The sequence below is a fragment of the Triticum urartu genome, chromosome 4 (genome assembly GCF_003073215.2).
Source record: "Triticum urartu cultivar G1812 chromosome 4, Tu2.1, whole genome shotgun sequence".
Lineage (NCBI taxonomy): Eukaryota > Viridiplantae > Streptophyta > Magnoliopsida > Poales > Poaceae > Triticum > Triticum urartu.
Window position 1 is genome coordinate 4,240,974 of NC_053025.1, and position 24,605 is coordinate 4,265,578.

The 24,605-nt window shown below is 45.1% G+C and overlaps 4 protein-coding genes and 1 long non-coding RNA gene across 5 annotated transcripts; 2 read left to right on the top strand and 3 right to left on the bottom strand.

The window, feature by feature from the left end:
- Positions 1-309: 309 nt before the first annotated feature.
- On the bottom strand, positions 310-913 carry LOC125553332 (short-chain dehydrogenase TIC 32, chloroplastic-like). Its single transcript, XM_048717134.1, has 2 exons — positions 648-913; positions 310-560 (listed from the first exon to the last, which is right to left on the bottom strand). Exons 1-2 carry the CDS (start codon positions 757-759, stop codon positions 325-327), a joined length of 348 nt encoding a protein of 115 aa, XP_048573091.1. The 5' UTR covers positions 760-913; the 3' UTR covers positions 310-324.
- Positions 914-1,189: 276 nt separating this feature from the next.
- LOC125553298 lies at positions 1,190-2,297 on the top strand. The gene is made up of 2 exons (XM_048717112.1): positions 1,190-1,355; positions 1,486-2,297. The coding sequence occupies exons 1-2, from the start codon at positions 1,190-1,192 to the stop codon at positions 2,295-2,297; spliced, it is 978 nt and encodes a 325-aa protein (XP_048573069.1).
- Positions 2,298-2,833: 536 nt separating this feature from the next.
- On the top strand, positions 2,834-4,447 carry LOC125553333. Its single transcript, XR_007304030.1, has 2 exons — positions 2,834-3,212; positions 4,027-4,447. It is a non-coding gene; the product is annotated as an uncharacterized LOC125553333 (long non-coding RNA).
- Positions 4,448-15,200: 10,753 nt separating this feature from the next.
- LOC125553334 (histone H2B.11-like) lies at positions 15,201-16,434 on the bottom strand. Its single transcript, XM_048717135.1, has one exon. The coding sequence runs from the start codon at positions 16,354-16,356 to the stop codon at positions 15,496-15,498; it is 861 nt and encodes a 286-aa protein (XP_048573092.1). The 5' UTR covers positions 16,357-16,434; the 3' UTR covers positions 15,201-15,495.
- A 4,170-nt stretch (positions 16,435-20,604) lies between these two features.
- LOC125550141 (ACT domain-containing protein ACR10-like) lies at positions 20,605-23,859 on the bottom strand. Its single transcript, XM_048713057.1, has 5 exons — positions 23,196-23,859; positions 22,396-22,501; positions 21,640-21,970; positions 21,268-21,552; positions 20,605-21,130 (listed from the first exon to the last, which is right to left on the bottom strand). The coding sequence occupies exons 1-5, from the start codon at positions 23,587-23,589 to the stop codon at positions 20,987-20,989; spliced, it is 1,260 nt and encodes a 419-aa protein (XP_048569014.1). The 5' UTR covers positions 23,590-23,859; the 3' UTR covers positions 20,605-20,986.
- Between the last annotated feature and the right edge of the window lie 746 nt (positions 23,860-24,605).

Here is a 24,605-nt window from a genome sequence, read left to right on the forward strand (position 1 = left end):
CAGGACTGAAGGCATCACCAGAATATCTTTCTTCCACCCTACACTGATGTACTAGTCGCAGCATTTACTCGGACTAACATGTTATGGTTCAAGTGGAGCCGGTACAAAAGAGACCCAGAAATTAAATCGGCTCGGTGTTGACAGAAACCTGCTGAAACTATCAAGTTGCAGCCAAACTGACAGAAACCTACTCATGAAGTCATGATGCAGATGTTGCTCTCTGAATTTAATGGCCGTCAGCCCCTGTCTAACTGAACCTGAACCTGAATGGTCTTGACAACTGAACCTGAACCTGAACCTGAACTATCGAGAAGTGGGGCTGCCTTACATGAGGATGTTGAGCGGGAGTCCCCTGGCGGCGAAGTCGTCGGCGAACTTGCGGACGGAGGCCAGGGAGGAGAGGTCCAGCTCCATCACCTCCATGCTCGCCGCGGGGGTCTCGGCGAGGACGGCCTGCCGCACGTCCTCTGCGGCGGCGAGGTTCCTGACGGCCATGACGACGTGGGCCCCGCGCGCCGCCAGCACCCGCGCCGTCTCCGCGCCGATCCCGCTCGACGCACCTGCCAGCGGCATGGCAGGGAACCGATTCAGCGACTCGAATCAGATGGAACGAGGGAGGGAGGGGCAAAGGAGGGGTAGGTAGGTACCGGTGACTATTGCGGTGAGGCCGGCTGCGGAGACGCCGGCGGTGACCTGGTCGGCGGTGGATGCCCAGGAGAAGCCCGAGGCGCCCTTGCGGCTGAAGATCCAAGGCAGCATCTTTTCTTCTCTTCTAGTCAAATCACGCAGAGGCGGAGGCGGCGGCCGGCGGAACGGAAGATAGATGCAAGCAAGGAAGGATGGAGGGGGCGGGCGGCCGGCCGGCGGGCAGTCTCTTCCCTTTCTCTTTTGCTACGCAACGACGGAGGAAAGTTTTAATTTAGTCTTGGTTTTGGTAAGATTTTTTAAAAAAGGAGCGAATATGGTAAGATTTGATTTGATTTCCGTATCCGGAGGGATAAGTTTTGATTGTGTTGTGAAATTTTTGATTTGATTTTATTAAGTTAATCCATGAGGTGATTTTGGAAAAGTATCGATCAGCTATAAAGAAGGAAGTCAGGCCAAGCCCATCGTGAAACCCTAGGCCCACACACAATCCCTCCATTCCTCACAGAAAAAGAGGCAGGAATCCTCCCCTCCGCAGCCAGCCATGTCGTCGTTCCAAGGCTGGATAGATCTGCCGCCGGAGCTCCTTTCTCGCGTCGCCGATGGCCTCGACGACCTCAGGTCCTACACCAGCGTGCGGGGCACCTGCACGGCATGGCGTCGCGCGCTCGCGCCACCTACGCCATCGCTGCTCGTCCTCCACCGCGACGGCGCCACCAGACATCGGCCCGCCGCCATCGCTGCTCGTCCTCCACCGCGACGGCGCCACCAGACATCGGCCCGCCGCCATCGTCTCGCTCCCTGCGCACCGCTCCTTCGGCCTCAAGGCAATCCCCTCAGGCCCGTCCTGCCCCAACGCCTTGCACCCGATGCGCGGCTCCTTCGAGTTCACGTCCACCTACCCGATTAGGAGCTGCCTCGGTTGCGGAGGCGGGTGGCTTGCCCTTTCCGTCTGCCTCTACGACGGCCAAAGCCTGCTCACCCTCTTCCACCCAGTCACCGCCGCCGAGATTCTGCTACCGCCGCTCATCTACGACACCCGCTTGCTCTCCAAGATCGTCTTCGTGCCTGACCCCACTAGGGACGACTTCACCGCCGCCACCATCTGCGACATCGACAGGCTCGCCTACGTCACCGCGGGGGCCAGGAGGTGGGCCATCCTTGACCGCGTCCGTCTTGCCACCGGAGACCAGCTCATCAATGTCGTCTACCATCAAAATGGTATGGTTTACTGCCTCACTCGGTTTGGGAATGTTTATGTGCTCCACCTACCGGAACGCCGCCGCCGCGAACCCGTCATCATCAAGGACCAGACATTAGCAGAGGATCTTGTAACGCGTAACAGGCGCATCATTCAAATGCACAATGTCGGATCGGACATGAACGCGCCGGCTAGCGTGCAACCACTGCTCTTGTCTTCGGCGAGCAGTTTCACCCCAGTGTACATCGCTGTTTCGGATTTGACGAGTGCCAAGAACCTGTTTCGGATTGCTAGTTGTACGGTCACTTTGCATCTGGCGGGAGGCGGTCATCGCCGTATAGAGGATGATGAAATATTTGTTCTCAAGTATGATCCCCGACGCAGGCCTTGCTGGGACGCGGTGGCTGACTTGGGGGGATACTGTGACGCCCGGATAATTAAGCCACAGTAATTCCCTGCTAATGGTGCTACGTCATCATGATTACTGTTGTTAAACTCGCGTTGTTTCGAATCCGGTCCAAATTTCAAATTTAAATTAAAGTCAAAAATAAAAGTTTTCAAACACAAAATCTAAAATGTTCAAAGTGTGGAAAATAATCACTAGTTATTTGTCATGTTGGAACCAACCTCTTTTGTATTCCCAGGTGCCCCCGGAAATTTATTTAGTGGTCCAGTAGCATCTAAAATTGGCCTTTCCAATTTTTAAAAATGTCTAGACAACTCCTTTTGGCCCCAAACTTTTTGTGCCATCTAATATTGTTGTGCTTTATTTAAGTGCAAAGTTTTACAAGTAACAAAGCTTATTTGGTAGCTAGAATAAATAGAAAACAGTAGCGGGAATGTAAAACAATAAAAGAATAGAAAATGAATAAAGCCTATTGTGCCACTGGGCCATAAGTGGCCATAGCACACAAGGCCCAGCCCACCAAGAGCCATCCTCCTCCCTGTTCACAACAGGAGGTCGTGGCACGCATCCGACCACCATAGCCGCGGCTGTGGATGCGTGTTGGACATCCTGCGGCTTACCCCGGCGCCTACTTGATGCCCCGAGCTCCCCTCTCTCTCCCTGGTAACCCTAGTCCCCAAATCCCCTCTCCCTCGCTCATATCCGACGACCTGGACGAGGCCGAACTCGCGGTCGTCGTCATCGTCATCGATCCCGCGGCCACCGGTCTCCATTCGTCGCGCCAAGACGTCAAGGAGCTCCGCCATCATCGTCTCCATCGCCCTTCCCTTTCGGTTGGAGCTCGGACGGCCTGCTGCCTCGCCATCGCGCGGTCTTCTCCGCCACGGTCGTCGACCCCGTCGTCGATTCGCGCATCTCCGGTTCATCCCCGACCACCTCGAGCTCGCCTAAAGAACCACAGTGAGCTGCGCCTTCGATTCCCCCTTCTTCCCTGTCTATTCGGTCACCGTAGGTGCCCTCCCCCGAGCTTAGCCGCCGCGGCCGGAGCTTCGCTCTCCAGGCTCCTGGCCGCGCTCCCATGAGCCCTGGGCATCCGGCCGTGCCCCTGCGGAACCCCCGCGTGCGCGCCCGCCTGGGCCATGCCCTGCCTCGCCCCTGGAACGTGCTCGCCGTGCCTGCAACCGCCCGCCATCCCGCTTCCCTACTGCTCCCGCTAGCTGCTCCTGCTTCGAGCTGCTGCTGCTCAGCCTCCCTGTGCCATTGGACTAATGGGCCATTGTCAGAACATCTTATTGCTTTGGTTGGAGGAGGTCCATCTTATAGAGCCCATGATTCTTAGTATTTAGTGCTACTGATGCTAATATTGTTACAATTTGCTCATTTGCACCACATTTTGCTGATATTGGTCTCAATCAACGTATGCATGATGGTTGGGGTAACGATGCTTATATGATGCCTGAATTAATGATAAGGTTCCATTAACAAAACAATCAGTGATGTTTAGCAGTGTTTACTGACTAAACTCACACTCACACACTTATTTTTGTCCTGTTTCATGGTGACATGGTTACCTAAAGATATATTCTGAATGAAGTGTGTCATTTTTCTTTATCTGAAGTGAAATCTTGCAATCTTAAGTGTTATGTACCTCCATAATATTTTACTGTACTAATAAATACAATAGTAGTAACTAGAGATGTGTTCCGCTTCAGATTCAGTATATGTATGTAGTCTAAATTAGTGCTGATATATACATTGTTCAATAATTCTGCAGAAGGAGTGTTTCTAAACTTCTTGATAGCGCTTTCCGTGAAAACCTAGACCGTCTTATCCGGTCATACACTCGCAAGGTCATGGTACTCTCTCTTGGAGTATGAAAGGAACACCTGCGGCAGCAATCCCTGACTCACGAGAGCAAGGTGAAGAACAACATAGAGTTGATGACGAGGAACATGAAGTTCGTTATGCTAGGCCTCGTTTAGTGATTCCACACCCACCTATTCCTCCTTGTCAGCCAGTATTTGCAAAGCCAACACGAGTATTTATTTGTTTATTGCTTAAGTTTGCCCTCCCGGGGGAAGGTGCCATTGCAATCCCACCTTTTTTTCTCTGAGCCGATCAATTTCATAGGCGGATATGTCAACTTGTTTTCTTTGCAAAACTGGAAAAATCATATGGAGATTTTCTATGTTTTACTTTGCTTGCAATTTCGAAGGAAATTTGCCGTCAAGGACCAAAAGGAAGTTTCCTTTTTTTCTGTGACAACCGCAATATGCGACTGGAAATTCCCGAAGGTTTCCATGTTATATATGGTCCTTGATTGAAAGTTTTCTTTATTTTCATGGCAACAGTCATAAGTGCCTAATACTGTAGGAAAGTTTTGTTGTCCCATATATTTCTGTGTTTTTGGTTCCTCCATAGGATTCAAAATGCCGTGGCATTTGAATGCTCAACTTTTTTTTTCCATTTCTATGTTTTTAGAATGGTGAGAACCAGACGTGACATGAGATTATCTATATCTTCTATATCAATATAAAAAGACCCAAAGGGGCAGATCCAATAAATCCCGGCCGTCAAATCAGGTCAATCCAACGACTAAGGCTGCTCCAATGGTGAGTGCTCAACATGTTTAGTGTGCAGTTAATATCATTCCAAATATTAACGCCAATGGTAATCACATACTTAATACGCAAATAATATCCTACACATGTACCCAAAAAGAGCAGCCAATGCCATGAGTTCTCCTCCTGCTAAAAACAGCAGCCTACCCATCCCACTATGTAGAAATACCGACTCGCCAGCTCTCCTCTACCGCCCGGCTTTCGTCTACACATGGAGAGATAACCGGACAAAGGCAACTCGTGCTCGACTGCTTATTTGCCACGGCATCCTGGAACTCACCCTGGTGTCCCACCGTGTCGGCTCCTCCCCTTCCAAGTAAAGTTTCACGGCCTCGGTTGTTTCTGCCATATGGTCGGGGGTCAAGAGGCTGCCATGATGCCCCACTTTTGACAAGGAAACAACCAGACTCTACTCATGTGAGACGTGTTGTGAGCAGGGATGACACATGCTACGGTGAGTGGGACAACATGTTGCACGCGGTGATAACGGGCGCTTTGACTTGCTAGGATGACATGTTGCAAATGGTGGGATGATGTGTTGTGACCTCTGGGACGACATGTTGTCAGCAGCAACGACAGGCAATACAATTACAACTGGTGGGGAGATGTGCTTCGAGTGGTGAGGGCAGATGTTGTGACCGGTGGGATGACATGCTGCAAGCGGCAATGACAGACCCTGTCAGTGGTGGGACGACATGTCGCGAGGCCGTTAGCCGAGTGCTCATTCTTGCAGAAATCTCCGCGTACACCCCATGTCCCAGTTGTGGATCATGTCCGTCACCGTCTGCGCGTACGTCTTCCTCCTGCTCCTCTGCATCTTGCGCAGCAGGCCGTTCTATGTCGACCTGGTCTGCCTCTCCTACGGCCTCCTCGCCGCCGCCGTGACTGTAGCCTACGTCAGCCCGCGGGCTGCCGTCATTGCCCTCCACCTGGCCACAGTCTACGCGGCCGCGCACCTCGGTTACGCGCTGGCCCTGCACCGCCTCCGCACTGGGGCCGCGCCGGCCGTCCCTCCTCGCCCCTCCTCCTTGGACTTGGAGGACCAAGAACGCGTGCGGGCCCTCGCGATGATCTTCTTCACGGTGCTCTGCATGGGGCTGATGAGGGTGTTGGTGATGGACACGGTCGGCGTCCAGGAGCTCATGACCGTCTATTAGAGCATCTCCAGCCGTTCGCCCCCCCAGGACGCATAAAAATTGCCCCTTGAGGGCGAGCCGGCGATACAATCGGCGCTGGGGGCGGTTTTGCACCCAGTCGTCGCCCCCAGCTCGCCCCAAGTGCCGATATTGGCCCACTTTTCAGCCTCATTTCGACGAATAAAGGGCCCATATGGGCGACAATAGGCCCATATTCGGCGTGGTTCACCATTGTTCGGCGTTCAATTATCAACATAATAATGTTTTATCACATATTTCATCACAGAAATATTAAATACTTCAACAAAATAGTACAACAACAAATAGTTCAATACAAATTATATAGTTCAACAATTAAAAACTCATATTTCATCACAAGTTGCGCCCAGCGTCGCCCTTGAGCCTCCATAGGTGCTCTATCAGATCTTGCTGTAGTTGATGATGCACCTGCGGGTCTCGGATCTCCTGACGCATACTGAGATAGGCAGTCCAGGTTGCCGGTAGCTGGTGATCAACTTAGGCTAGAGGACCCTGCCTGTAGTATGGTTTAGTGTCAAACACTGGGTCTTCTTGCTCGCTCTCGATGATCATGTTGTGTAAGATGACACAGCAAGTCATAATCTCCCACATTTGATTTTTCGACCAGATCCATGCTCTGGGTGGTGACCGTGGGCCTAGTGCTCCTGCATGGCGTGCTGTTCCCGGCGGGGATGGAGACGACGACGTTTTTCCTCATCGTGTGGGGGCACGTTGGTTTCTCCGGCGACCCGCACCGTGGCAGGCGCCGTCTGCGCGGCGGTCTTCCAGCTGCTGCTGCTCATGGCATTGGCTGCTCTTTTCGGCTACTGTCTCGTCGTCTACATAACCTACCTGCACGTTGCCACCGCCGCCGATGCCGAGGCGGACGACGGGATGGTAGACCACCACGGCGGTGGAGAGATGGCGATTCTGCAGGAGCTTCATCTTGAGCATGGAGAGTAAGATCATGATCTGCTGCTGGTGCTGTCGAATACTAGCTAGTAGATGCCCATTGGCTGAACCTGAACTAACGGAAGTACCTTGATTCAGGAATGATCACTTAATTTGCAGATCTTCAACATGGTTACACACCTTACCTTATACATGCTCACCTGAATTGAGAATGATGGCAGTTGAAGCTAGATAGCTGAATCAGATCACTGCATCATTCAGATTGAAGCCCCCCCACCCGATCCACGGAAAATTGCATCCATGTGGAAAGCCTTCGATGGAGCTACGGCGAATCAGATAAGTCATGGAAAAAATTGCATCCATGTGGAGTGACCATTGAATTAATGGAAGAGGACATTTCTCAAGTAAAGTGATCGAGGATTCTAGGGTTTGTGATCCTCATTACAATTAGTGCGCCCAAAGGTAGTTAAGTCCGAGTCGACTCCGTAGCCGATGGATCTTTTGTGCGGAGATTTCTACAAGACCGAGCACTCGGACTCGCAACATGTCGTCCCACCGCTTGCAATATCCGTCGCCGCTTGCAATATCCGTCAACATGCCCTCGAAGCACATCTTCCCTTTGGTTGTAGCGTCCGCCATAGCCGCCTGCAACATGTCGTCCCAAAGGTCGCAACACATCGTCCAACCATTTGCATCATGTCATCCTAGCAAGTCAAAGCATCCCGTTATCGCCCGCTTGCAGCATGTTATCCCACTGGTCGCAGCATGTGTCATCGCTGCTCATAGCACGTCTCATAGGAGTAGAGTGTGCTTGTTTCCTTGTCAACGGTGGGGCATCATAGCATCCTTAGCTTTAGATTCTATCATCGTTGTATCTTGCCTTGTGTGTGTGTGTGTGTGTGGTGTGATGTCGAGTTGCATGGTAGTTGTTTTATCTATAAAGCGGAGCGCGAGCCTTTTTTGATAAAATAAAGTCAGGCAATAGCAAACAATAAGAAGGTTGTACCCACACATACCCTACCCATTGTCATCATGGGGTCCCTCTGTCACGTTTGGATTTATTTATAAAATGGGCAATAGCCCTTCTTTTAGAAGAAACTAGGAAAACCTTCATCTCCCTAGAACATAAAAAGGAAGTTTGAACACAATTGTCATGGGATTTTTCAAAATCTATTTTAAACATCATTTTTGTTCCCATGAATATCATTTCAAGCTTTATGTAAGATAACTACTAAAGTATATATCTTCCTTTGGTAAATGTTGTTTGTACAGGGGTTATAGTTTTATCAGCTGAAGTAATAACCCTATTATTAATAACCTTAGTTATCAACTTAAAACTGACATCACTCAAACATAGAACTGTACATCTTATGAGCATCTACAGCCGAACTTGGTAAATTTGAACCCTCAAACGTCCGCGGCATCTGGAATGAATTATTTGAGGCCTGGTCACTGTTCGCGGACGCGCCCGGATGAGGCCGTGATGCCACACCTTGCGGCGGATCCATGCGTCATTTGGATGGACGCAATGGATCCCCGTGAAAGGAGTCTGAGCGCTATCGTCGGGCGGCCTCCTCACGGAAATGGCGGAGCGTAAGCCGGACCGTCATGTCCTCCTCGGGACCACATTGGATGAGCTCGGGGCCGATGAATCTGAAGGTGTAGGACTCAAATTCGCTGCCTGCCATGCCAGAGATCGCTGGGCAGAGCGGAGTGTAGTGGAGGGGACAAAGTGGAGTGGCTAGGGTTTGATCCAAGGAGCGGACGAGGACGACTATATGTGGGATCAGGTGGGCCGGGTCCGACGTGAAGGACGCGCCCGGGCCTCCTCCCCACCAATGTGGGTCGGGTCTGACCTCCCCATATGTTATTCAATTTAGACTGGAGATATGACGGGTTTGAGACGGATTTGAGGCATCGTCTTTTTTTTCGATCAGGTGTATGGGTAGGGTTTTTTTTGACCGATCAGACCGGACTGTGTGGGTATTGGGCGCCCGGCTGTTTTTAGAGCAAAAAATACCTCACGCGTTAGAAACCATCATTTTTATGTGTCGAAGACAAACAACACTTCAACAGACGTTGTAAAATAGAGCATGCACTAAAAAACTTTATCACGGGCTGCTAGGCTGCAAATTTAGGGTGGCGAATAGGTAGGACCATCGAATTAGACGTGTTTTGGCGCATCTGAATAGCGCAACGTGTTTTTGCACATCTGAATAGTGCACAAGCTGCTAGGCTGTGAATTTAAGGAGCTGGATAGGTAGGGCCGTCTAATTGGGCGTCGTATTTTTGTGCATCCGCTTTGGACGCAATGTTTTCAAAAACCTTTTTGTCACTCCCTAAAAGGACTATTTTGACGCTGTAAAAGAACATCCGGAAAAACCTCTTTAATGCTATAAAAGAATCAAACCGTGCCAAAATTTGGGACGCCGGATTAGGCATCATGTTTGTGTATCTAAAAAACCTCTTTTCTCACACACAAAAAGACTATTTTCACACTGTAAAAAGAATTATACCGTATCTAGAAAACCTCTTCATCGCTCCCTATTTTTTTTTCACGTGGCTCAGATGCTCGCAGAGCCCCGGGTGGTGCCCGAATGTGGCCACTAGTGATACTAAGCTAGTACACCGGCACCGGCACGACGATGAAATGATTCAGATGTACAGAGTAGTACCTCCATCGCTACACATTTTAGATGTTTTGAATACTGAAATGAGTGAACATATATGATAATGAATCAAGTCTCTTTCATCACTAGTGCAGAACCGGGCAATAGCACCGGTTCGTAAGGCCCTTTAGTGTCGGTTCCATAACCGGTACTAAAGTGTGGGCAAAGCCCCCCCCCCCTTTAGTACCGGTTCAGCACGAACCGGTGCTAAAGGGAAACCACGTGGCACGAGCCAGCTCCGGGGGCCGGGAGCCCTTTAGTACCGGTTGGTAACACCAACCGGTACTAAATGTTTGTGGGTTTTTGTTTTATTTTGTATTTTTCAATTAAATTTGTGTTATCAATTTAATTTAGGATTGTTTTACGTTATAATGAGTTGTAGTCGTCATCATCATCATCATCATCATCATCATCGCATATTAATAAATAAATAAACTCTAGCTAGCTAAAAATCATCGTAGTCGTCTAATTACCACTATTTAATCATCATAGTCATTACCGCTACCTATCTAATCATCACCAACACTGGCTAGCTTAAAGAGGAAACATTCACTTTGTAACAGAAGCAAAGATATCATCGAGTTCAACATAATCATCACCAACATCGAAGTTCAGGACATGAGACACTAATTAAGAGCATGAACTAGTGCTGCTCCCTCTCAGGTAGAATAGCATAGAACATGTATAGCTCTCCCGATTCATCATACTGGAGCATGCAGATGAATCTGTCTCCTAATCTTAGATTGCGCTTCTCCTTGCTGCCCCCTAGTACTTCTCTGCGATCATTAACAATTTTGCTCCAATCTTTCACTATTAAGCATTCTTCGCTTTCAGAAATCCTGAATGCACTCATGTGCAATGTAGGATATCTTGGCCGTAAGCTAACCATTGACATGTCACCTTTAGTCTCGACCCACTGAGGCACAACTGTCATCGTAAGTCCCTGTTGAAGAACATCGTATAGTAATTAATATACTAAGCAATGAAAGTTTAGCTTCAAAAATAATGTATGCAAAAGATGCACTAATTAAGGACAAATAGTTAAAATCTTACCATCTTTCGATTATAGATGTGACCGTAGTTCAATACGATCACCATTGGCCGCACGTTTTGAGTACTAACATTTCTAAGTTCAGGAAAAAAATTTGTCTTGACAGTATTAAGATCCTCAAGCCATGAAATATAATGACTTATCTCCTCGCAATTTAGTTGAGCCCCGGGGCAGTAGTAGGTCCTGTCTACCAAGCGCCAGACATGTTTGCTTGAACCGAAATAAGCTGACAATACAAATTAGTTGTCAACTATTTTTAAATAAACTGTATCAAAGACATAAACATATGCATGCATGGTTGAGAAAAACTCACATAATGATAGAACTGGAGGCGTTTGCATATCGACCCAGATGTCTATATTAACTTCAATATCATCTTCCAGACGAATATCAAAGGTGACAACCATACCAGGCTCAAATGCATAAGCCTTGCATAGTGCTTGCCAAGTTTTGCATTCAAAATGGGTGTATGTGTCTCCATTATATAATTTGACGCTGAAAGTATACACATGCTCTGTCTTCAAGTAAACCCTCTTTACCTCCATATCATCTATAGCACTAAAACCTATCTTATCCAAGACAAAAATTCTTGCATGGCAGGGGATGCGCTAGTAGAATAGTGAAAATTTAAAATTATAAGTTGAAGCAAATGAAGCATAAGTTTTGCATTCAAATAATAATTGACAAAGTGACTTACTGTATCAACTTCGAATGTCTCATCCAGCTTGATGTTGAAGCGCCTACCATCAACAAGGAAATTTCTGTCGCATAGGCCGCGCTGGTCTTCACAGTGTTCGCACATAATGAAATCTTTTTCGTTGTCAGATGACATTTCCTATGTTCATATAGGTGAAACATTAAACACCTATTACTATCTAACATTAATTAATATCTAGCCAAATATATATTCATCTAACATTTGACATTAATATATCTAACTATATTCATCTCTAACAATTGACATTACTATATATTTAACTTTTCTATCTAATTCATCTAACATTCGATATTAATCTAACATTTATATAAAATCAAAATATATAAAAAATTAAATAAATAGAAAAACTCATTAACAAATAATATTTTAATTAGATCATCAAATCTCAGATACCTAAATTTTCTTACTAAAAATAAACTAGTTATATTAATTATTGAACTAGTTCAAATCTCATATACCTAAATAAACTAGTTATATTAATTATTGAACTAGTTGAAATCTCATATACCTAAATAAACTAGTTCGACAATTTTCTTACTAAAAATAAACTAGTTATATTAATTATTGAACTAGTTCAAATCTCATATACCTAAATAAACTAGTTTGATAATTTTCTTACTAAAAATAAACTAGTTATATTAATTATTCAACTAGTTCAAATCTCTATAGTTCGACAATTTTCTATCTAGCTAATTCATCTAACATTCGACATTAATCAAACATTCGATCATCTAATTAACTTTTCTAAAAAACAGAAAATAAGTAAAAAAATGTGTGTGCGTGTGTATGTGTGTGTGTAGTGTGTACGTATATATGTGTGTATGTGTGTATGTGTGCGGCCCCGTACGCCGCCGCCCCGTACGTACGAGCGGGGGCGCCGGCATACGGGGCAGGGGCGGCGGCGCCGCCGTACGGGCCGGGTGTGACGACGACGGACGGCGGCGCGGCGGGTATACGCGAGAGCGAGAGACGTACGGGACCGCGGCGGGACGACGACGGACGGCGGCGCGCGGCGTTCGGGGCGGCGGCGCGAGACGGCGACGACGACGGGCGGCGGCGGGGACAGCGACGACGACGACGGACGACGGGCGACGGGCGGTGAGTGTCGTGGTTCTAACTCTGACAGTGAGGTAGGGGGGTATGTATGGAGAGGCTAGATCTCAGCTATGGAGAAGCTGTAAATACACCAGGATGTACGAGTTCAGGCCCTTCGCGGAGGAAGTAACAACCCTATGTCTCGGTGCCCGGAGGCGGTCGACTGGATTATGTGTGTATGGATTACAGGTGTGCCCACCCCTGCTACTGAGGAGGGGGGTGGCTTATATAGAGTTCGCCAGACCCCTCCGGTCCTTAGTAATGCAGGGTTAAAATACATTAAGACTGGGCGTTACTGGTAACGTCCTTATTAAAGTGCTATGATGACCATAAAGACTACTTAATGGCCGCTTGCGGAGTGACTTTAGATCTCCTGTCAGTCGAGTGGTTGGCTTCGTAGTCGAGTGGTAGCTTCCTGGTCGAGTGTCTTGAATCCGTCGAGTGGGATACCTTCAAGTCGATTGAAAGGCGACTTCTTCCAGGGATGTCCTTGGGTAGGGCTCTTAGGACAGGTCCATGCCCTTACCCTAGGTACATAGCTTCATCAGCGAGGACGGGTTCGAGCGGCGCGCGAGAGGTTGGAGACGAAAGAAGTGGGGAGATCTAACTGAATTTTCGTAAGTGTTGTATATATAGGAGAGGCCTTTAGTACCGGTTGGAGCCACCAACCGGTACTAAAGGCCAACTTTGGCCAGGCCAAGAGGCGGGAAGAGCAAGCCTTTAGTACCGGTTGGTGGTTCCAACCGGTACTAAAGGGTGGTCTTTAGTACCGGTTGGAGCCACCAACCGGTACTAAAGGCCTCGCGCTGCCACCCCAAAGTTTAGTCCCACCTCGCCGGGCGAAGTGCAGCCGCACTGGTTTATAAACCCACCCGCGGCTACCTCTTCGAACTCCTCTATATAGCAGGCTTCTGGGCCTAATTAATTAGGGCGCGCTGCCCTGTGAGCCTGCTGGCCCTTTTGGGCCTGCATTTGCACACCCTAGGTCTGGCAGGCCCACTGGGCAGCGCGCCAACAAATTTTTTATATAGTTTTTTCTTTTCTGCATTATTTATTTTCTTCTATTTATTTTTGAGTTGTTTTTTATATAGTTTTTTCTTTTCTGCATTATTTATTTCTTCTATTTATTTTTGAGTAATTTTTTTGTATAGTTTTTTATTTTCTGCATTATTTCTTTTCTTCTATTTAATTTCTTCTGGAAATTGAATGCTGCATACTGAACAATTAGGTAAATGACCGAAAAACAATAAATGATATCAGAACATGTTGGAAATTGATGACGTCGCTTTGAATGCTGCATACTGAACACAAAAGAAGTCCGGAGTTCAAATAAGTTTAAAAAACATTGAAGTGGCCGTGTAACAGATGAGTTCTCGTCCGAAACCCTGATACTCCGAAAGAGTATGTCCAGTTTGTACACGAAGTGCGTCCAGTTTTTGCCGTGACCCTCTCTACTCTTTCGCGCATGCTATGCGGGTGATATGATGATACCATGCCAAGTTTCAACATTTTCAGTATTCATTTTGTAACGATTTTCAATTTCATGGTCATTTAGCTCTCTAAACAATTAGGTAAATGACCAAAAAATAACAAATGATGTCAGAACATGTTGGAAATTGATGACGTCGCTTTGAATGCTGTATACTGAACACAAAAGAAGTCCGAAGTTCAAATAAGTTTAAAAAACATTGAAGTGGCCGTGTAACAGATGAGTTCTCGTTTGAAACCCTGATACTCCGAAAGAGTTCGTCCAGTTTGTACACGAAGTGCGTCCAGTTTTTGCCATGACCCTATCTACTCTTTCGCGCATGCTATGCGGGTGATATGATGATACCATGCCAAGTTTCAACATTTTCAGGATTCATTTTGTAGTGATTTTCAATTTCACGATCATTTAGCTCTCTAAACAATTAGGTAAATTATCGAAAAACAAGAAATGATGTCAGAACATGTTGGAAATTGATGACGTCGCTTTGAATGCTGTATACTGAACATAAAAGAAGTCCGGAGTTCAAATAAGTTATTAAAAATAAAAAAGAGGTGCAATGCTAGTTAATTTGCTTTAAGCCATTCGGAATAGTGTAGACTGCACTACACATAGCTCAGTGCAATCTATGCTATCCCGCAAGGCTTGAAGCTAATCAATATGTAGGTGAGCATTGTAACTCTTTGTCATTGTATGTGCACTCACGGCTTATAAACCGCTCATACTGCCTCTCTCTTGGCGAGGTGGGACTAAAAATCAGCTTACAAAGAAACTCTAGTACCGGTTCATGGCATGAACCAGTACTAAAGGTCTTCGTGGGCTTATAAACCGCTCATACTGCCTCTCTCTTGGTGAGGTGGGACTAAAAATCAGCTTACAAAGAAACACCGGTTCATGGCATGAACCAGTACTAAAGGTCTTCATGGGACCCTAGACTGACCGTAGCCTGACACGCCACGAACCGGTACTAAAGGTTACCCACCATTAGTGCCGGTTCAAATTCAAACGGGCACTAATGTGCTTCACATTTAGCCTTTTTCTAAAAGTGCATGACAAGTCGACATATATAGTCTCTGCATGCATGGCTTTATATGTTTGTTCACGTGTCTAGCAAGTTCCTGTCATGTGTGGTTAGCCCCCCCACTCACATAACTAATTACGGACTCTCTCATTTGCTACAACACACAACATGCATACAACCATTAGATCGAAAAATGTACACCAACTGAAGCATGCACACAATGACCAACAGAAATATACTACTGGCTAGTACTAATTTAAGCAGGGAGGCACCATTATATTAGCGCTAGCGCCACTACTACATCAACAGCAACTAATTGACCAACTAACTACACTAGGTACATCATCTGCCACCAACTTAAAACTACTTTTCCAAAAGTAAGTCCAGACTGAACCATACATGCAATCATGCCATCGGAAACACAACTAAACTGAACCAACTACTAGTAGGAGTACTAGCATGCACCCTGCTGCCCTGCTTCTTACGGAGGGATCTTCACTTGTTGACATGTACACTTCAGGACGTGTACATGGTGACGGCCTTGGTGCCCTCGGAGATGGCGTGCTTGGCGAGCTCGCCGGGGAGCACCAGCCGCACCGCGTTCTGCACGTCGCGGGACGTGAGCGTGGCGCGCCCGGCGTACTGCGCCAGCCGCGACGCCTCCGTGGCCAGCCGCTCGAACATGTCCGCCATCATCATGTCCAGCGCCTGCATCGTCTTCCCCGACGCCCCCAGGTCCGGGTGCACCTGCTTCAGCACCCGGTACACGTACGCCTTGTACCCCATGTCGATGTTGTTCCCTCCCAGCCGACGACGACGCCGCCCGCCTCTTCCTTTTCCCATGTTCTTCCTCGCCGCCGCCTCCGCCTTGCGCGTCCTGGCCTTGCCCTCGCTCCTCGCCCTCTTCTGCGTCGGCGTCTCGGGGCCCTCCGGCTTGGTCGGCTCGCCGTCGTCCTCCTCTGCAGGCCGCTTCTTCCCGTCGGCGGTCTCGTCCTGGTACGCGTAGGGCTCCTCCTGCGTCTCCTGGCTCTGCAGCGACGCCGGCGTCTTGCTGCCAGCACCTTTCTTGCGCTGCTGCTGCTCCTCCTCCTGGGGTGACGGCGAGACCGGCACCACCAGCGGCCCGGCAGGCGACTTGGCGTTGGCGGCGCCTCTCTTGGAGGCGGGCTGCTTCTTGGCGCCGGCGGTGGGCTGGGCGTCGGGGGTGGTGACGACCTCGACGTGCACGTCGCGGGAGCGGGAGACGTCGACGACCTCCGGCTGCGGGTCGTCCTGGGAGGCGGGGAGGATGGTGGTGGCGACCTCCACGGTCTCCTCCACCACCTTGGTCTTGACGACGGAGCTGACCACCTTGCTGCCGCGGCGCTTGGGAGCCATCTCGCTACTCTTGCTACTGCTTTGCTAGTGTGGACTGTGGAGTGTACTGGGACTGAGCGTGAGGTGAAGTGGGTTGCACAAGTGTGTTGGACGAAGTGAGCTCGGCAGCTGGCGTACTTATGGAGGAAGGTGGGAGGGGCACGTGTAGGGTGGCCGGACACGCGGCAGCGGCAGAGGTGAGACCGGCCGGCGACGTGGTAACACGCGGAGGGAAGGAGGCGGTAAGAAACTGTCCACCGTCTTGGGCTCTGTGTGTGACCGAGCTGCATTGCGTTTGCGTTTGCGTTTGCATGGCATGCACGGTGGCCTCTTTCTGGAACAAGCTTGCACCTTCCTTCCTTGGTTGGAACGCGCGACAGCAATTCAAATTCTGGCTGTTTGAATTGTTTTTCATTCGACTGGACAGGAGGAGTAGTTCCTTCCAGACTAGTCTTTGCTGTCATGTAACGCCATGGCCATGCAAGCTCTGGACGCCTTACACGTCTGCATTATGATCCAAGGGTGTACTGTGCACTGGGCTCCACATGGACCTCCGCACCCTGGCCCGGCCCAAGCTGCCGCTCGTAGCAACTAGCAAACTTCAAAAAGGGGCTAGAGACAAAGTCGTCTGAAAAAAAATTTTGTTAAGTTGATTTTTTTCATAATCAAATATGACTTCACCGATTTTTGCTAAGTCAATTTTTTCTAACATTCTAAATGGATTGCCTCCATTGGGGTAAGCCAACATTTTCTACAGGAACACTCGGCCGGCCTTTGCAGTCACAAAACAAAAACCACCAGATACTTCACCTTGGTCTCAAACATAAAAGAAACTGACTCGTAAAAAACTACACACAAGTGTTCGAGTTCATAGATATATCTTCTACGTGTAAGTTCTAATCATTCGATCTAAAGGAACCTAATTACGTGTAAATTTTAATCGATCGATCCAATGGAACCTAATTACATGCAAGTTTTAATCGATCGATCTAATGGAACATAATTACGTGTAGGTTTCATAACAAGGAATGAATCACAGTTGCATTGATATTCCCTTAAAGACTAAAAATAAATAAAACTAAAACAAAATAATAAATTTTCTAAGAACAAATAAATTTGTGGCATGACTATTACCCTTTGGAAAGAAAGAAAATGAAAAAAAGACAAAATTTGCACATAATGTACATATAAATCACGCTTTTTAATAAAATACAAAAATAATTATATAACAATTATTGGCATTGATATTTAACCTTAAAGAAAGAAATACAATGAAATAAGTTAGTGGCATTAATATTTTCGCAAGAAAAAAAGTTTACTGAGAAGGAATCAGTTAGTAGCATTGATATTTAACGTTTAAGGAAGAAATACAATGAGATAGAAACTAAACAAAATCAAACTAGTAATTTTTTTTTGTAAGGAAAAATGAATTAGTGGCATTGGTATTAACCTTTAAGGACAAAGAACATAAAAAATAAAGCAAATAATGAGAAAATTTACACAAAAATGTGTTTTTTTCATATGCAAGAAAATGCATATAAGAGTGGAATTTTTCAAAAGTAAGTATGATAATAAGGAATGAACTAGAGTGGCATTGATATTACCCTTAAAGAAGAAGGAAAATGAAACAGAACTAAAACAGAAAAAACAAAATAATGAAAATTTTCTAAGAACATATGAATTGTGTGGCATTACTATTATCCTTTGGAAGGAAAGAAAATAGAAAATGAGAAAAATTGCACATAATTTACATAGAAATTATGGATTATAATAGTGGAATTTTCGCACACAAAAAAACAGTTCCCTAAGAACAAATCAGTTAGTGGCATTGATATTTAACCTTAAATGTCAAAAATATCAGTTGGTGGCATGGAAAATAATGAAATAATTACACAAAAATGTGTTTTTTTCACATGTAAGAACAAGCATGTAATAATAGAATTTCTTAAAAGTAAGTTTCATAATAAGGAATGAATAAGAGTGGCATTGATATTACCATCAAAGAAGAAAGAAAATTAAATAAAAACTAAAACAAGAAAACAGAATAATGAAATTTTCTAAGAACGAATGAATTAGTGGCACTATTATTACCCTTTGGAAAGAAAAAAAATTGCACATAATTTACATAAAAATTATGTTTTTTATAATATGCAAGAACAAACATATAATAGTGGAATTTTCGCAAAAAAGTACACTAAGAAAGAATCAGTTAGTGGAATTGATATTTGATCTTAAACAAAGAAAGAAAAATGACAGATTTGCACATAATTTACATAGAAATTACGCATTTTCATATTATGCAAGAATAAACATATAATAGTGAAATTTTCGCAAAAAAGTACACTAAGAAGGAATCAGTTAGTGGAATTGATATTTAATCTTAAACAAAGAATGAAAAATGACAAATTTGCACATAATTTACATAGAAATTATGCATTTTCATATTCATTTGCACATAATTTACATACAAATTGCGCATTTTCATAATATGCAAGAATAAACATATAATAGTGGAATTTTCGCAAAAAAGTACAGTAAGAAAGAATCAGTTAGTGGAATTGATATTTGATCTTAAAGAAAGAAAGAAAAATGACAAATTTGCATATAATTTACATAGAAATTATGCATTTTCGTAATATGCAAGATTAAACATACAATAGTGGAATTTTCGCAAAAAAGTACAGTAAGAAAGAATCAGTTAGTGGAATTGATATTTGATCTTAAAGAAAGAAATAAAAATGACAAATTCGCACATAATTTACATAGAAATTACGCATTTTCATAATATGCAAGATTAAACATATAATAGTGGAATTTTCGCAAAAAAAAAGTTCCCTAAGAAGGAATCAGTTAGTTGAATTGATATTTGACCTTGAAGAAAGAAATAAAATGAAATAAAAACTTAACAAAATCAAAGTAATATTGTTTTTAAGGAAAAATGAATTAGTGGCACTGGTATTACCCTTTAAGAAGAAATAAAATAAAATTAATTAAATCAAATAGTGAAAAATGCACGCAATTTTTTTAATCATATGCAAGAACAAGTATATAACGGTGGAATTTCTCAAAAAGAAGTTTGATAATAAGGAATGAGTTAGAGTGGCATTAATATCACCCTTAAATAAGAAAGAAAATAAAAGGAAAACAAAAACAAAAACAAAAAATAATGAAATTTTGTAAGAATGGATGAATTAGTGGCATTAATATTACCCTTTGGGAAGAAATAAACTAAAAAAATGACAACATTTGCACATAATTTTCATAAAGTACGCTTTGTATAACAAAAATAAACTTATAGTAGAGAAATTTCACAAAAAGGAGTTTCTTAAGAAGGAATAAATTAATAACAATGGCTTTTCCATTTAAGAAGAAAAAAGTGAAACAAATAATGACAACATTTGCATAAAATTTACATGGAAATTGTGCTTATCATAATATGTAAGAATAAACATTTAATGGTGGAATGTCTGCAGGAAAGAAGTTTCCTCAGAAGCAATAAGTTGGATTCATACTTAACCTTAAAAAAGAAAGAAAATGAAATAAAAGCGGAACAAGATCAAAATAATAAAGTTTTCTAAGGGATATTGGATTGGTGGCATTGGTATTGCCCTTTGAGAAGAAAAAGAATGTTTTTTTTAGCAAATAATGACAAAATTTACGCAGAAGTTACATTTTTTATCATATGCAAGAATAAGCATATAATAGTGGAATTTTCGCAAAAAGAAGTTTCATTAGAAGGAATGAATTATGGGCAGAATACTACCCTTAAAGAAAATATAGTAATGAAAATTTCTAATAAAGATTACGTTACTGGCATTATTATTACCCTCTAGAAAGAATGAAAATAAAAACAAATGATAAAAAAAATTGTACACGTAATTTGCACAAAAATTGTGTTCTTTTTATAATATGCAAGAATAGAATAATAGTGAAATTTCACAAAAGGAAATTCCGTAAGAAAGAATAAATTAATAGCATTGGTATTGCCCTTAAAGAAAATAAAATAAAATAAACACTTAATCAAAATCAAAATAATCAAGTTTTTGAAGAAATAATAAATTAGTGGCACTGAAATTGCCCTTTAAAAGGGAAAAAAAGGAAAACAAAACCTGAAAAACTTGCACAAAACTTTGCACTGAAATTACATCACAAAAGTGTAAAGTTTGTATGGATGTATGTTGTTTCTTTTCATGTACGTTGTTGCATCACAAAAGTGTAAAGTTTGTATGGATGGCCCCTTTTATCTAAAAATAATAAAATCAGCAAGCATTGCCAACTATTAGTACTATTGTTAGAATCACTTCATTAATTTGCCCTACTCGTGCTGATCACTAGCTAGCTAATACTCGTCCACCAGCTGAGCTGGGCAAAGATACACCACAGTAAATACTTGAGACCCAACAACACAGGTCTATGCACCATCATTTCATTGCCTAACAACAATGCAAGGCAAGTATTTCAGACTGATGCAGTATGAACTAACTAGGCAGTGGAAACCACTTAATAATTTACAACAGCAGCCATCAACATCCCTCCCTATGTACACCTAGTCGATGGCACCTACTGTACACAAAACAAACAAACTAAGCCCCTCCCTGTCTTTTGCAACAAGACTGAATGTTAAGGAAGATGCATGCTGGAGACAAGTTAGTCAGTCCCAGCCCATGAGCATGTTGGTGACGCTGTCGACGATCTTGCTCCGCACCGAGCACGAGAGCTCGTGTTCGTCCTCCCCCAGGTGCACCCTGTACACTTCCCATTCCCGATCGTCCACCACATGCCTTCCGATCTCAGCCTACAAACCATTCATCAAACAAAAACTTGGTTATGTCAATGAACAACCATCAGAGCGAGGTGTGTGGTTGTCAGACAGGAATGAACATTTTTTTTTTGAAAAGGGGAATGAACATGGTGGACACACGATTTCATTACCAAGAAGACTCGTCTATGGAGGTTCTTAAGCGCGAGCGTGATGTCATAGAACACCAGCGGTCTGCCCTTCCCGGACACCTCCACCGGGTTCGCCACCAGCAGCTCCGAGTCGGGGCCCCGGTTCACCAACGCCACGCGGAGCGGCCGCAGCAGCTCCATCCTCAGGCGGGAGCACATGCTTCTCTGTTTCTGCTGGTCAAGTATCTTTTTCCCATCCGACTGCACCGCGAACAGATCCACCTCGCACCGGCCCTTCTGGCCCGCGTAGAACCGGCCATACGAAATCTGACAGCAAACACAACTCCCTACTCAATACATATCCCACCCAAAGAAATAAAATAAAAATACCGTTGCTTCGATATACTGAATTACCTGGATGTTGCAGTCCTTGACTGTTCTCATGATGTCGTACAGGAGGCCCTTGTGGTCGCCGCACTGTATCTGAATCAGGGTGTGCACGGGGCTGAGGGAGTTGTCCATAGTGACCGACAGGCTACCGCTGGACCTCGATTGCTCCTCTATGGCATCTACCTCGCTGAACATCTGCTCCAGGACAACAGGCGACAACAATGCTGAAGCTTGGAGGCAAGAAGACATGTCCTCCGTCGCGGATTCTATTTCGCAACTCGTCACGGAGTCGCCTAAGACACTCTGGAGCTTTTCATAGGCCTCTTCCCTCCTGCTCTTTGTGTGTAGAAGTTCCCTGAAATCATTGCACGAGGTATCCGTTCATTTACCGTCACAAAGGTAGACATACTTATATTTGAAATGATGGACATCAATTACTAAACATAAGCCATGCAGATTTTCTATTTCAAATGATGTACCTTAGTAAACATAAACTACAGAGCTGAAGATTACCTAATAAACTATGAAAGAAAACATGACAGAACAACTTCATACTGCTAAGAGAAGCAATTAACGAGTTATAGAGGATCATATGCTCTCATGATAAATTCGCAAGAAGGTTAATTATGCATATCCTAAGACAATACCATATCCCTTGAGAAATGAACACTGTTCAACCAGCAGGTTGCAAAAAGTCAACAATACTTTGTTATGGGATTGACAAACAAAATAACCTATGGGAGGCACCGAAAAGAATGTACGAGGAGATAAGAAATGGACCTAGCATCAGTGATGAAGAAAAGGTCCATCACTCTCCCATCTGGCGTGGTGGAGACCTTGACCCTCCTAATTGTGAGTTCCATCTCGGAGAGCACGCACGTCACGTCTGCAAATCAGACAAATCCCACGAAGCAGGTCAGGATTAGACATTTCCTTTGTACACATTATGAATCCTGTCATGCTCTTTCACTGGGAAAAACATTTCTCAAACATGCCCACTAACACCTCCAAGTGAGGACTGCACATCCTAAATTCTTACAATTATCATATACTAGGAAATACCAGGGTCACAAGAATTGGGGTGCCAAACAATATACATCGATTACATCACAGTAGATAAACGCACGAATTCCTCCGGTTGCGTATGTGAGCGGTCTACCAGGAGACGAATGAATGATAGTCTCACAAGAAACCATAGAAGAAAGTCAGTCAATAGTCAATGTAATCCGGAGGGCTCGGCGAGTCAGGGTGTTTTCTTCAGTCAGTCAGTCGATCAGTAACATCATAGACTAGCAAGTGCCAAACAAAATACTCCCTCTGTAAACGAATATAAGAGCGTTTAGATCACTATTTTAGTGATATAAACACTCTTATATTTCTTTACGGAGGGAGTAGCAAGTAATTCTTGTAAAACGGCATCTGACATAGACAGCATGGATCAAGCAGTACCTAGAAAGAAGCTGCGGAGAAATTGAGTTAACCAATTACGCACTTTGTTGACAAGCACACACAGCACAGCATCTAATAATCTGAAGCAGACACGATACGAGAGGTGGTGAACTGAAGAAATCTAGTATTACCGTGGAGGAGGCCCATCCGGTCGTAGCAGCAGAACTTGAGCAGGAACACCTGGGGCTCGGCGTCGGGGTCCTGGAGGCCGGCGGCGGCGAGGTAGGCGCTGTCGACGCCGAAGGGCGCCGGGACGGGGCAGAGGTCGACGAGGCGGTCCTTGAGGACGTCCCAGGCGACGGCCCGGCCTCGGCGCGCGGCGACCCAGAGCACGATGTAGCACCAGCGGCCGTCGGTGCTCATGTCGCCCTTGTGGACGTTGAGGCCGAAGAGGAGGACGAGGCGGCAGAGGTCGCAGCCCAGGCCCGTCTTGTCGGGGCAGCTCACGGTGACCACGGTGGGGTCCCCCGCGCCGTCCCCGTGCACGATTTGGACCACCTCGTCGCTCGGGCTCGGGATCCCCATCCCTCTCTCTGTTGTTGGCGAGAGATGGGCTCAAAAACCAAATCTTTGGGCTGGTTCGGTTGGTTGGTTGCTCCGTCCGTCCGGAAAGGGGAAGTTTGCTCACTCCGTCGTTCCACTCGCTGGTTAGTATTTGGAGGTGGGTCTTGTCTGGTGTTGGTGGCCGGCCGGAGGGGAAGGGGAAGGGGACGAGGACGAGGAATCTTGGGGACTGGATTCCTCCCAGGCTCTTTGTTGGCATGATAATCTGAGTGAGGATGGAGGATGGCATGTGTAAGGAGGTCAATAAATCTTTTGTTGAAAAATTTGTGTCTGGAAATAAAAAGAACAAAAAAGAAAAGAAAAAAGATTGAAGACATCAAGGGAAGAATAGTCTTTCTTTCATGTTGCATGTGGCATGGACAATACTTTCCACAAGTGAGAGTGACATGTGGTGCAATATGTACCGTCACCGTGTATATATTGCAAAGCGGCGATGGGGACTGAAGACTGTAGCTCGGCTTTGTCCCCGGTAAGTAAGCAAACACGTGCCACAACGCAACAAGTCAAGCACAAAGTGAAGAGAGAGGTTCTTTTATGATCTCTTTTTATGGTGGTGGTGCTGGCATTTCTTAATTCAGTTTTACCATCTCTTTTCACTGCAAAAGAAATGAGGCAACCATTCTACCATCTTTTCACTGCAAAGGATGACGTTTTAGGTTGAAAAATCAAACCACCATTGCAGTGCCCCATGCCAACCCAGGTCCATCATATTTTTTTGAATTTTTTTTTGAATTTTTCAGGTCCATCATATGAAGGTTCATATCGCTGTCTTAGCTTTGATTTGCGCTGCCTTTAATTACTTTTATGTTGTGGCTGGTGGCATTTCTTAATTTTACCACTAGTACTACTACTACTACTTGTACCACCACGTACTGAAAATATTGTACTCCTAGCTAACATCCACCCATCCACCATGTACAGACAGACAATTGAAGTCCGTCCGTCCATTTGGTATCATCCAATCCATGTCCTTGTCT

Coding starts and splice junctions, on each gene's coding strand:
- LOC125553334 (XM_048717135.1), bottom strand. CDS start 16,356: ATGGCTCCCAAGCGCCGCGGCAGCAAGGTGGTCAGCTCCGTCGTCAAG.
- LOC125550141 (XM_048713057.1), bottom strand. CDS start 23,589: ATGGGGATCCCGAGCCCGAGCGACGAGGTGGTCCAAATCGTGCACGGG. Junction 21,971..22,395: donor TTCTTCATCACTGATGCTAG/GTCCATTTCTTA, acceptor CAATGATTTCAG/GGAACTTCTACACACAAAGA. Junction 21,553..21,639: donor TCAAGGACTGCAACATCCAG/GTAATTCAGTAT, acceptor GTTTGCTGTCAG/ATTTCGTATGGCCGGTTCTA.
- LOC125553332 (XM_048717134.1), bottom strand. CDS start 759: ATGCTGCCTTGGATCTTCAGCCGCAAGGGCGCCTCGGGCTTCTCCTGG. Junction 561..647: donor CCTCACCGCAATAGTCACCG/GTACCTACCTAC, acceptor TGCCGCTGGCAG/GTGCGTCGAGCGGGATCGGC.
- LOC125553298 (XM_048717112.1), top strand. CDS start 1,190: ATGTCGTCGTTCCAAGGCTGGATAGATCTGCCGCCGGAGCTCCTTTCT. Junction 1,356..1,485: donor GCTCGTCCTCCACCGCGACG/GCGCCACCAGAC, acceptor CAATCCCCTCAG/GCCCGTCCTGCCCCAACGCC.